Source organism: Macaca thibetana, chromosome 16 (assembly GCF_024542745.1).
Source record: "Macaca thibetana thibetana isolate TM-01 chromosome 16, ASM2454274v1, whole genome shotgun sequence".
NCBI classification, from domain to species: Eukaryota; Metazoa; Chordata; class Mammalia; order Primates; family Cercopithecidae; genus Macaca; species Macaca thibetana.
This window is the reverse complement of record NC_065593.1, coordinates 56,718,735-56,731,417: the sequence shown is the minus strand read 5'-3', so window position 1 is coordinate 56,731,417 and position 12,683 is coordinate 56,718,735. Positions and strand designations below refer to the sequence as shown.

At 54.1% G+C, this 12,683-nt stretch overlaps 1 protein-coding gene across 3 annotated transcripts in view; it reads right to left on the bottom strand.

The window, feature by feature from the left end:
* B3GNTL1 (UDP-GlcNAc:betaGal beta-1,3-N-acetylglucosaminyltransferase like 1) overlaps positions 1-12,683 on the bottom strand; it is a 157,200-nt gene that overhangs the window by 36,357 nt on the left and 108,160 nt on the right. The window contains exon 1 of one of the 3 annotated variants that reach the window (XM_050763732.1): positions 1,452-1,731. The exons of the other annotated variants lie outside the window; for them this stretch is intronic. Coding sequence (XP_050619689.1) covers positions 1,452-1,550 — 99 coding nt within the window. The 5' untranslated portion in view covers positions 1,551-1,731. Of the gene's footprint in view, positions 1-1,451; positions 1,732-12,683 lie in introns of those variants that run through there. 3 annotated transcript variants of the gene reach the window in all.

The window sequence follows — 12,683 nt, the reverse complement described above, 5'->3', positions numbered from 1 at the left end:
CTGTCAGCTACATGGTCCTTCATTACCCTAACGTGACTTAGAGATGAGACACTGTGCAATGCCTTGGGCTTCTTTTTAATTACTTGAAAGGGGAAAAACATAGATTTGAAAAGTGACAAAAAGAGAACAGAGAAAAAAATTACGGAATAAAAGTTTAAAAACCTTCATAATGAAAGGAGAAACCACTAAGGCAGGAATACAAATTAAAATCAAGACTCCTTGTTCCTCTTGTTTCTATTTTTTAATTTTTGTGGGTACACGATAGGTGTAATCGTTAAGAGTCACTGATTCTTAAACTCACTTTTCCTCGAAGAAAGGACATCTTCCCAAACATTTTTTGGAACTGTGCTGGAATCCTCTGTAAAGGGGCGGGAGTGAAGTTAAACTGTCACGAATTCTACAGGGAAAAAAAGGCCAGGAGTTTTCCATTTAATGTCACACATATCCGGTGACTTCCTGTCTGGACAGAGCTACGAAGCAGAAGGCACCAAAACACGCCAGTGGCCACAACGGTCAGCTCACCCCACCCCGGTGAACCTCGGGCCCGACGTGGCCCCAGCCTGTGGAAAAGCCAAGCTCTGCACGCGCTGTACCGAGTGCTGCCTCGTCCCCGCCCGTGAGCCGCGGGCTCAGTGCTCCTGCTGGCTTTCCACAGCCACACTCTGCTTACCGAGCGGGTCCTCACCCTTACTGTGCGTCTGATCCCTGTGAGGCCTGCGGCTCCATCGAGGTGCCTGACCCGCGCTCAGTGATGCTCTGGACCACTACCCAGGATGTGGTGAGATCCTTAGCAACCGTGTTAAGAGTTCTGGGGAGAAAGATCACCACAAAATGCAGCGCAGAACTAAACAGAAGAGCTAAAACTATAAAACTCTAGAAGAAAACATACGGGGAAAACGTCCTGACATTGGATTTGGCAATGATTTCTTAGATGTCACAAAAGTACAGGTAACAACAACAACAACAAAAACAACTGGATAAACAGGAGTATACCAAAATTTAAAACTTCCGTGCATCAAAGGACACATTAAAAAGACTGAAAAAGTAGTCCACGGAATGAAAGAAAATATTCGCAAACCATATATCTGATAGAGGTTAATATCTAGAATATATAAAGAACTCCTATAGTTCAACAACAAAAAACAGCCCAATTATAAACATGGGCAAAAGACTTGAACAGACATTTCTCTAAATAAGATATACAAATGGGCAATAAGTACACACAGAGACACTGAACGTCACTAATGATTAGGGAACCGTAAATCGAAACCACAGCAAGATACCACTTACGTCCATTCGGAGGCTACTATCAAAAAAACAGAAAGCAACACCTGTGCGTGAGGACGTGGAGAAACGGGAACCCTCACGTGTTGCTGGTGGGAATGCAACACGGCATAACTGCGATAGGAAAACAGTGTGGTGGCTCCTCAAACAATTGCACATAGAATTACCATAGGATCTGGCAATTCTGCTTCTGGGTGTGTGACCCCAAAAAGTGGAAGCAGGGTCTCCAAGAGCTCTTCATACACCCACATTCCCGGCAGCATCATTCACAGTAGCCAAGGGGAGGAAGCAGCCCCAGCATCTGCTGACAAATGAATAAACAAAGTGTGGTCTCTTCAGCCTCCAAAGGGAAGGAAGATCTGACACTTGCTAGGACAGGGATGAACCCCACGGACACTTGCCGAGCGACATACGGACCCTGAGGATGCCGTGCTGACGTATGGACCCCGAGGACGCCGTGCCGAGTGACGTACGGACCCCGAGGACGCCGTGCCGAGCGACGTACGGACCCCGAGGACGCCGTGCCGAGCGATGTATGAAGCCCGAGGACGCCGTGCCGAGTGACGTATGAAGCCTGAGGAGACTGTGCTGAGTGAAATTCGCCGTCACACAGATGCAAATGCTGCATAATGCCACTTCTATGAGGTCCCTAGAGTCGTCACATTCACAGAGAGTGGAGGCCTCCCGGGGCTGGAGGGAGGGAGACAGGGCTTCATGGGGACAGTTTCAGCCTGGGATGATGAGAAAGTTCTGGATAGCAGTGGTGTGTACACAATAATGTACATGTACTTAACGTCACTGAACTGTACGCTCAAAATGGTTCAGATGGTACATTTTATTCTATGTGTATTTTATCATCGAAAATAAAAATAATTTAAAAAATGCCAACAGCAGTTGTGGTACTAACCTCAACCCATCCCCCCAGGACCTTCCCAGGAGACCCCCACTCTCCTCCGCTGCCCCGAACAGCAGCCTGTGTCCTGTCCAGCCATGAAGAAGCTTGACCTTGCCCAGTAGTTGACGGCCACTGTGGGGAGCCCCTCAGCCACCCAGACCCCGTCTTTGGGCCTCCCTGGGAGCACGAAGGGGAGCTGCACCCTCCGGTGGCCAAGCCCAGGTCCTTCCCATGTGGTCTCTGAGGAGCAGGGGTCCCCGGCTTGACTCTCCTTCCCCTGGAACCCCGGGCCTCCCGTCTGCCACCGCCCCACACCCCCTGTGTTCTCTCCAGAGCCAGGAGCTCTGGGTGTACAGAGACAGTGTCTCCTTAGCCCTCAGGAACCAGCACAAGCTCACACCTTGTAGGGGCTCAATCAGTGTCTGTGGAGTGAACAGCAAACACAATACCATCTACGCCAACTTCACCCACACGCGCTTCAGCCCTAGAACATCCTGATGTGTCCAGAGCCCCTGTGAGTTTGATTTTAGAATGAGGGGCTCTCGTCAGGCCAGGGGCCAATAGATAACAAATGACCGGGTTCTACTAGATTCTGAAAGTGCCAGTAGAAGAGCACACAAGAGACAGGCTGGAAAAATAAACACAGACACAAAAATTAAACGATTAACCCAGCAATTCCACTCCCAGGCATTAGAAGCGAACACACACGTCCACAGACGCCTTGCATGTGACTACTCAGAGCAGCCAGAAATAAGAAACCAAAGTCCACTGGCCAGAGGCGGGCACAGGGCAGGGGCGCACTCGTGCCACGGGACACCAGGGAGCAGCCGACGGATGAGGCAGCAGTGCCGGGGACCCCCAAAAACACGCCAGACAGAAGCAGCTGGGCGCGCAGGAAACAGACGCCACAACGGCACGAGACAATGAACAGAGCCTGTCTTGCCTCACAAAAGACACAGTTGTGAGGCAGAAAATTCTAAAGAGCCAAAAAAAAAAAAAAACCAAAACCAAAAACAAAAAAAAACTACTAGATATCAGCAGCTTTAGCCAGTCTGCAGGGTACAAAGTGAATACGTAAAAGTTGGCTGTATTTCTACAAACAAGCAACCAACAATTGGAAACTGAAATGTGTAACCCTGGGCCGGGCATGGTGACTCATGCCTGGGTCCTTACCATGTGGTCTCTGAGAAGCAGGGGTCTCCGGCTTGACCCTCCTTCCCCTGGAACCCCGGGCCTCCCGTCTGCCACCGCCCCCACACCCTCCTGTGTTCTCTCCACAGCCAGGAGCTCTGCACTTTGGGAGGCTGAGGTGGGCAGATCACCTGAGGTCAGGAGTTTGAGACCAGCCTGGCCAACATGGCAAAACCCGTCTCTACTAAAAATACAAAAACAAACCAGCTAGGCGTGGTGGCAGCACCCTTAATCACAGCTACTTGGGAGGCTAAGTCAGGCAGTTTCAGTGAGCCAAGATTGTGCCATTGCACTCCAGCCTGGGCAACAGAGTGAAACTCAGTCTCAAAAAAAAAAAAAAAGAGAGAGAGAAAAAAAAGAAATTTATAACCTAACAGCTTCAAACCACAGGATGCACTTAGGGTCAAATTTAACAAAGTACACATAAGATCTGAAAATAATACCGCTGAGAAAAATTAAAGAAACTTAAAATACCAAATGCATGGGTTGGAAGATTCCATCTTGTCATGATGAAATTGTTTCCCAAATTATCTCTAAATTCAACGTTATCTCAGTGAAATTCCCAAAAGAATTTTTTTTTTTTTTTTTTTTTTTTTTTGACACGGAGTCTCACTCTGTCGCCCAGGCTGGAGTGCAGTGGCCGGATCTCAGCTCACTGCAAGCTCCGCCTCCCGGGTTTACACCATTCTCCTGCCTCAGCCTCCCGAGTAGCTGGGACTACAGGCGCCTGCCACCTCGCCCGGCTAAGTTTTTGTATTTTTAGTAGAGACGGGGTTTCACTGCGTTAGCCAGGATGGTCTCGATCTCCTGACCTCGTGATCCGCCCGTCTCGGCCTCCCAAAGTGCTGGGATTACAGGCTTGAGCCACTGCGCCCGGCCCCCAAAAGAATTTTTAATAGAATCGACAGGTGATTTTTTCTTTCTTTTTTTAGAAACAGTCTTGCTCTGTCGTCCAAACAGGTGCAGCGGTGCGATCATCACTGAGCAGGGGTGCAGCGGTGCGATCATCACTGAGCAGGGGTGCAGCGGTGCGATCATCACTGAGCAGGGGTGCCGCGGTGCGATCATCACTGAGCAGGGGTGCAGCGGTGCGATCATCACTGAGCAGGGGTGCAGCGGTGCGATCATCACTGAGCAGGGGTGCCGCGGTGGGATCATCACTGAGCAGGGGTGCAGCGGTGTGATCATCATTGAACAGGGGTGCAGTGCTGCGATCATCGCTCACTGCAGCCTTGACCTCCTCAAGCAATCCTCCTGTGTCAGCCTCCCAGGTAGCTGGGACCACAGGCATGTGCCACTACACCTGGCTAATTTTTACTTTTTTTTTTCTTTTGGCATAGAGAAGGGGTCTCACTATGCTGCCCAGGCTGATCTCAAACTCCTGGCCTCAAGCGATCCTCCCACCTGAGCCTCCCAAGTAGCTGGGACGACAGGTGCACACCACAATGCTTGGCCATTTTTCTACATTTCTTTGGTAGAGATGGGGTCTCACTGTGCTGCTCAGGCTGGTCTTAAACTCCTGGCCTCAAGTGATCCTCCCAGCTCAGCCTCCCAAAGTGCTGGGATCACAGGTGTGAGCCACCATGCCTGGCTCCACAGAAGATTCTAAAATGTATACGGAAACACAAAGGACTTAGAAGAACCAAAACAATTTTGAAAACCATGAATGAAGTTGGAGAAGTTTCATGACTAGATTTCAAGATTTACTACAAAGCTGTGGTAATCAAGGTTGATTGGTATCGGCTTATGGGCAGACACAGATAAACGGAACAGAACAGAGACCAGAAGCAGAGCCGCCTGGCTGGGGTTTGATGTTTGCTGAAGATGTCAGGGGCGTCGGTGGGGGAAATGAGAGATGGCACTGGACCCACTGATGTCCTTACAAACAACGGCCCTCAACCCTTGCCTCGGGCTCCAAACGCAAACTCCCAACCTCAGACCGGACCTCAGTGAGCTGAACACAAAAGAGGCCACGAGCTCATCCAGGGAGAACATTCGTGATTACGGGGTAGGCAGAGGTTTCTCAGGTAACACAAGAGGCTCAAATCAGCAGAAGAAACGGATAAACCAGATGCCGCCAAAGCCAAATCTTTGGTTCTTTGAAAGATCCTGCAGAGAAAATGAAGAGATAATCCAGGCTGGGAGAAGCATTTGCAATACGTGCATTTCACTGAGGACGTACGTTCAGCAAACACTAAGAACCCTCAGCACCCATTAAGAAGAAGACAGGCAATGGGTTAAAAATGGGCGAGAGGTTGAAACCACTTCCTCAAACGTAAACGATTAGGTCGTGAAAACAGGTTCTACGTGACTGGTCATCGGTGAAATGAGCTTTCAGCAGGAAAGTCCACCCAACAACCTCATCTTAACTTTGCATCTACAAAGACCTTGTTTCCAAATAACGCCACGTTCTGAGGTTGGGGGTGAGGACACCAACATATCTTTTAGGGGGGACACCATTGAGCCCATGACATTTTCACTCACTAGCACTTTAATCTTCTTTCTTGGGTGGCTAAGGTGGTGACGTTTCCATATCACCGACACTGAGATTACGCCAGCATCTGCGTACGTCCCTGGAAGTGCTGTGTGTGTGAGCACGCACGTCGGGTGGAGAAACAATGGCTGAGAACCTCGTCTCACTGTAGATCCCTTTAAAGCCCAAAGGCTTTCTGCTTCTTGTCCATCCTGAGGAAGCCAGCTGGCTAAGACGGGCCCACATCAGCACCGTGGTCTGGGCTGATGTGCCCCCAGGAAACGTGGCAATGTTTGGAGACGTTCTGGGCTGTCACACTGTGGGGGTGGGGGTGCTACGTGCATCTGGTTGTAGATTCCAGAGATGGAGAAGTAAAATTCTAACTGCAGTGAAATACCACTGCACCCTCCAGGACTGTTATGATTTTAAAAACTGAAAAAACTGCACAGTGACTCACACCTACAATCCCAGTCCTTTGGGAGGCTGAGGCGGGAGAATTGCTTGAGCCCAGGACTATGAGACCAGCCTGGGCAACTCTACAAAGAAGAAGAATAATAAATTAGCTGGGCATGGTGACGCTCGCCTGTAGGCCCAGCCACTCAGGAGGCTGAGGCAGGAGGGTCCTTTGAGCTCCAGGAGTCAAGGCTGCAGTGAGCTGTGATTGCACCACGGCACTCGCTCCAGCCTGGGCGACAGAGGGAGACCCTGTCTCTTAAAATATAAAAAGTAAAAATAAAAATAAACACTGACAACACCAAGTAAAAATCTCACATCATGCTGAAGGGAAGGAAAATGCAGAACCACTTTGCAGACCAGAGCAGGTTCTCAGAGCTAAACGCAGGCTTCCACGCAGCCAGCCGTTCCCGGCCTGGACATCCACCCAAGAAAAACGCAGACACGTCCGTCCAGCACCGTCCGTGTGTGTTCACGGCAGCTCCATGCACAGCAGCCCCAGACTGTCCATCAGCAGTGAACGGAGAAACCCTGTGGTGCCCGTACCGTGAGTCCAGTGGAGTCCTCACCAGCAACCCACGGAACAAACTGCCGGTCAGGGCAGCACAGATGTCCGTCGGCAACAGTGAAGGGAGGCAGTCACGCGTGCACACGGTGTGACTCCACTTACAGGAAATCCAAAAAAGTGGGAATTCTAACCTAACCTGTAGGGACCGACGTCACATCTGTGGGCACCTAAGGCTGGGGGTGCCTGGGCCTGACGGCAAACGCATAGCCTTAAAATTTGTTTTGTTGGCCAGGTGCGGTGGCTCATGTCTGTAATGCCAGCACTTTCGGAGGCCGAGGCAGGCGGATCACCTGAGGTCAGGAGTTCGAGACCAGCCTGGCCAACAGGGAGAAACCCCGTCTCTACTAAAAATACAAAATTAGCCAGGCGCGGTGGCTCACATCTGTAATCCCAGCACTTTGGGAGGCTGAGGTTGGCAGATCACCTGAGGTCAGGAGTTCGAGACCAGCCGGGCCAACATGGTGAAACCCCATCTCTACAGAAAATATAAAAATTGGTCGGGCGCAGTGGCAGGTGCCTGTAGTCCCAGCTACTTGGGAGGCTGAGGCAGGAGAATCACTTGAACCCGGGAGGTGGAGCTTGTAGCGAGTTGAGATTGTGCCATTGCACTCCAGCCTGGGTGACAGAGCGAAACTTCGTCTCAAACAAAACAAAACAAAACAAAAAACAAAAAAGAAAAGAAAATTTATGTTGTTCTGTTTTGAGACAGAGTCTCGCTCTGTCGCCCAGGCTGGAGTGCAGTGGCTCAATCTCTACTCACTGCAACTGCAGCCTCAGCCTCCCGAGTAGCTGGGACTACAGGTGTTCACCACCACGCCCGGCTGGTTCTTGTATTTTTAGTAGAGACAGGGTTTCACTATGTTGCCCAGGCTGCTCTTGAACTCCTGGCCTCAAGTGATCCACCTGCCTCAGTCTCCCGAAGTGTTGGGATTACAGGCGTCAGCCGCTGCCCTGGCCTAAATAAAAATTTTAAAGCCCAGTGGCAGTTTGCACCTCGCCTGAGGCCAGGAGTTTGAGGCTAGTGTGCTGTGCTGACACCAGCCTGGGCAACGTAGCAAGACCCCATCTTTTAATAAATATATATTTTTTATGCAGAGTCTTGCTGTTACCCAGGCTGGAGTGCGGTGGCGTGATCACAGCTCACTGCAGCCTCCACCTCTGCGGCTCAAGCGCTCCTCCTGCCTCAGTCTCCCGAGAAGATGGGACTACAGGTGTGGACCAGCACAACTTGCTAATTTTTGTATTTTTTGTTGAGATGGGGTTTCGCCGTGTCGCCCAGGCTGGTCTTGAACTCCTGAGCTCAAGCGATCCACCCACCTTGGCCTCCCAAAGCTGTGTGACTTTGGGCGTGAGTCACCGTGCCTGGCCAAAAATTTAAAAAAAAATCTTTGCTATCACCAAGGAAACTCTCGGAATGAACGTTTTAAAATGAAATAACGCAGTTCTATGGGATCATTTCGAGCATCCTACATTTTGCACATCAAAGCTCTGGTGCCTCTGCGCTGGGACGGGCGGGTGCCTGCCAGACGGGTGGCCCCCTGGGACGTCAGGAAGAGCCCTGAGGGGGTCCTGGAAGCCAGGCCAGCCAAGGCCACAGCACCCGGTGCCAGTTCCAGGCAGGGAGCTTGGCACGTCAGTGGGTACCACACCGGCCGGAGGCCCCTGAGAGGCTGCTGTTCCCAGCAAACGTGAAACATCTGCCCTGACAAACACAGCCTTCCCTCAACCTCAGAAAAACGGAGTTCGCGGTTACAAAGCAACAATGTAGCTTCCTGTTCTCAACTTCTGCTTGCCAAAAAGTCCAGAGGCGATTTCTGGCAGGTTTACTCTGCAGCCGGACACCTGGAGCTTCCGCCGTTTGCACGGTGGTGAGGCCGACCTGAGAAACCAAACCCAGGTCCTCTGCGCCCAGTGTGGCCGGTGACGCGAGGCCTCTGCGCCCAGTATGGCCGCGACGTGAGACCCCTGCGCCCAGTGTGGCCGGTGACGCGAGGCCTCTGCACCCAGTGTGGCTGTGATGTGAGGCCTCTGTGCTGAGTGTGGCCGTGACACAAGACCCCTGAGCCCAGTGTGGCCGGTGACGCGAGACCCCTGAGCCCAGTGTGGCCGTGATGTGAGGCCCCTGCGCCCAGTGTGGCCGGTGACACGAGGCCTCTACGCCCAGTGTGGCCGCGACGTGAGGCCTCTGCGCCCAGTGTGGCCGTGACGTGAGGCCTCTGCAAGGCCTCTGCACCCAGTGTGGCCGCGACGTGAGACCCCTGTGCCCAGTGTGGCCGTGCCCTGGTCACATGTGGCCGAAGCCCCCAAGACGTGGCAGGTCCTCACTGAGGTGGGCTGTGTGTGGGGAATGCACATGGCATTCTGGAGACTTGGGATAAAACAAGAATGTAAAATGTCACTGACAGGACATTTGCCTCACGGTTCTGGTTGGGGGAATGTCCAAGACTGGGCAGCTGCCTTTGAGAGGGCCTCAGGCTGCTTTAACCCGGGGTGGAGACCGGAAGGGGTGTGGTGTGTGCAGAGAGCACGTGGCAAGGGAGGATGCAGGACAGAAACCGAGGCAGTGGGTCCGTGCCACAGCCCGGCCTCGTGGGGCGCCGTGCGTTCCCACGAGGGCTCACCCAGCGCGGCGGGAGGCGTTCATCTGTGCACGAGGGGTCCCCTCGAGACCCCAGCACCTCCCACACGGCCACGCTGGGGTCAAACTTCAATGTTTCTTGGGGACAAACCACCGCAATTACACCCAGGCCGGTCTGTGCTCACGGGACACGTCTACTGGACAAACGACCCATCTGTCTGCAAACAACTCAATCCATTCTTCAGTGAGAACGACCCAGAAACAAGGGCACAAGGACGTGACAGACACGGCGAGGACAGAGCGGGGACACGGGCTCCGCCGGCTCCGGGGAGGGGCTCGGTCAGCAGAGGGCACCAGGGGCTGTGCCTGGACCGCCAGGCGCCCGGCGAGTCCTCCAGGCACGGGCAAGCGCCGGGGCGGGGGCAGCTCCATGGCGGCGACTGGGGCCTCCGAGTGGGAAACCAAGTGAGGACCAGCAGAAACGAAGGCTGGGAAGGAGGCGTGGGGGCTACGCTGCCCACCGTCCTGACCACACCACACTCCAGGGGCCAGAAGGACCTAGGGCTGTGGGAGGAAGGGGCTGGAGAGTTCTGGAACCCTCCCCTGAAGGAGGGGGCCCTGTGTCACGCACGGCACAGAGCTCTGACGCCTTCGTGTGCTCCCGCAGCCGCCGGCGTGGGCAGGGCCATGTGCACAGCCTTGGGGCCACCGCCCACTCACAGGCCCAGGCCTGGGGGTCACACCGGACAGAAAATGGAAGCACAGACACTGCACCGAGACCAAAGGAACTGAAAGGAGAAAACGGCAAATCCACAATGAAAGCTGGAGACGCCTTGATGGTCTGTTAATAGGAGGACACGGAGCAGATAGGACCCTGAAGATTTAAAACACCTGTGACCATCTGGATACACCTGCCAGTCGCAGAAGACCCAACCCAAGCGGCAGAACAGCCGTTCTCGTCCAGGGAGTGCGGCCCAGTCTGGCAGACAGACCACCCAAGGGGCCTGCCCAGTGGCCCAGGCCCCGGGGAAGCGAGGCTCAGGGAATTCACCGTGAACAGGTCCTGCCCACACCCGACCCCTGCGATGACCACGGTGTGAACTCGCACTGTGGGCAGACGGCTCACGGCTGGGCTTGCAGGTGTCTGAGAGCAGGACCCCAGCCCCCTTCCCCAGCCCCGTACCAGCTTCTGCTGACCACCCTCCATGGCGTCAAACACCCTGGCCAGGCCTGTGTGCTTCCCTCCGAAGCCAGAACAGAAAGGGCCACGACCAGGGACCCTCTGAAGGTGTTTGCAGGGCTCGGCAACCCCACGGAGCTGACTTCCCAAAGTGTCTGCAGCCAAACCGAGCCACCCTGTTGACTCAAAAACTGTGCTTTCGTTAGAGGAAGTGACCCCTGAGGAAAGAGCGATCCGCACTTTAAAACATCACCGGCAGACACAGGCCGGCCGAATGTGAATCACTCTGTGGCAGGACGTGATGCAGGGCCGGGGGATGACCCGAGACACTCTGGTGTCAATCACATGCCAGTGGCTACAGGGCCCTGGTTGGCGCAGCCCGGCCAGCACCGCGTCCCCGCACGCGAAGCCTCACTGGGCAGCACGGTGTTGCTGGGCGGTGACATCCACGTCTTCTCTCGGCAGGAACCACTTCAGAGCTAGGCAAGTGCAGCACTGCTCAAAGCCCCGGGTGCTCCATGCACGCCCGGACCCCAGGGGCCTCCCGTGGCTCTGCCAGGCCACCACCTTCTGTGCACACTGGGTGGAGGGGCCAGGCCGGCTCCAGGCACAGGGGTCTGGAGGTGACCACTTCCCTTGGCTGGGGCAGGGCGTGCTGCCCGTGTGTGCATATGTCTGTGAGCGAGAGAGGAAGAGTGCGTGCACACGCGGTGGGGGTGACGCAGAGAAAGGAAGAGTGCGTGCACACACGCGGTGGGGGTGACGCGGAGAGAGGAAGAGTGTGTGCACACACGTGGTGGGGGTGATGCAGAGAGAGGAAGAATGCGTGCACACGCGGTGGGGGTGACGCAGAGAGAGGACGAGTGCGTGCACACACGCGGTGGGGGTGACGCGGAGAGAGGAAGAGTGTGTGCACACACGCGGTGGGGGTGATGCAGAGAGAGGAAGAGTGCGTGCACACGCGGTGGGAGTGACGTGGAGAGAGGACGAGTGCGTGCACACGCGGTGGGGGTGAGGCAGAGAGAGGAAGAGTGCGTGCACACACGCGGTGGGAGTGACGCGGAGAGGAAGAGTGCGTGCACACGCGGTGGGGGTGACGTGGAGAGAGGAAGAGTGCGTGCACACGTGGTGGGGGTGACGCAGAGAGAGGAAGAGTGCGTGCACACGCGGTGGGGGTGACGCGGAGAGAGGACGAGTGCGTGCACACGCGGTGGGAGTGACGCGGAGAGGAAGAATGCGTGCACACGCGGTGGGGGTGACGCAGAGAGAAGACGAGTGCGTGCACACGCGGTGGGGGTGATGCAGCTGCCTCCAGGCATGGGTACTGGGTCTGCTGCTGTGTGCAGTGTGTGTGTGCACGTGTGTGTGTGCAGGCAGCATGTGTGCATTCATGTGTGTACATGTGTGCTTCTGCATGTACATGTGTGCCCATGTGTGCAGGCAGCGTGTGTGTGCGTGTGCGTGTGAGCGGGCCCGGGAGTGGAACAGACCCTCGACCCTTGACCCTCGGCCACCTCTCGGGCTGCACGCGCTACCCTGCACGCGTGACCTCCCTACCACGAACTGGGGTTTCCTCCTCAACACTTGCCCTGAATCACCTCCCGACACACTGGGGAAACGTCGGTGGTTCAGTTCTGGCTCCGACAGGAAGGGCCCTGGGTCTCGAGGTGGCTCGGAGGCGGCCAACAGTGCAGGGCGCGGGGCTCTGGGAAGGAGGGTGGGGTCCTTGCCCTTGATTCCCCCCTTCCTTCTCCAACCAAGGTCTAGTGAAACTCAAGTTAATTCTCAGCAAGCACTTTTTAATGATTAACTCCCAGGACTGGAAAATTTTAAAACAAATTAAAAACAGACAAGAAAAATCCCGTGAAAATCTTCCCTAAAGTGAGAGAATATGCATAAGACACAGCTTTTAACACGTTTTTTTTTTCACTTAAAATATCTGTCCTGATGGTAAACATATTTACATATTTTTTCTCTTAAATACTTACTTCAAATAAATATAAAATATAGGTTCCCCCAAACCATAATAGCCCTTGCAAAAAAGACACATTTGGCCTGGCG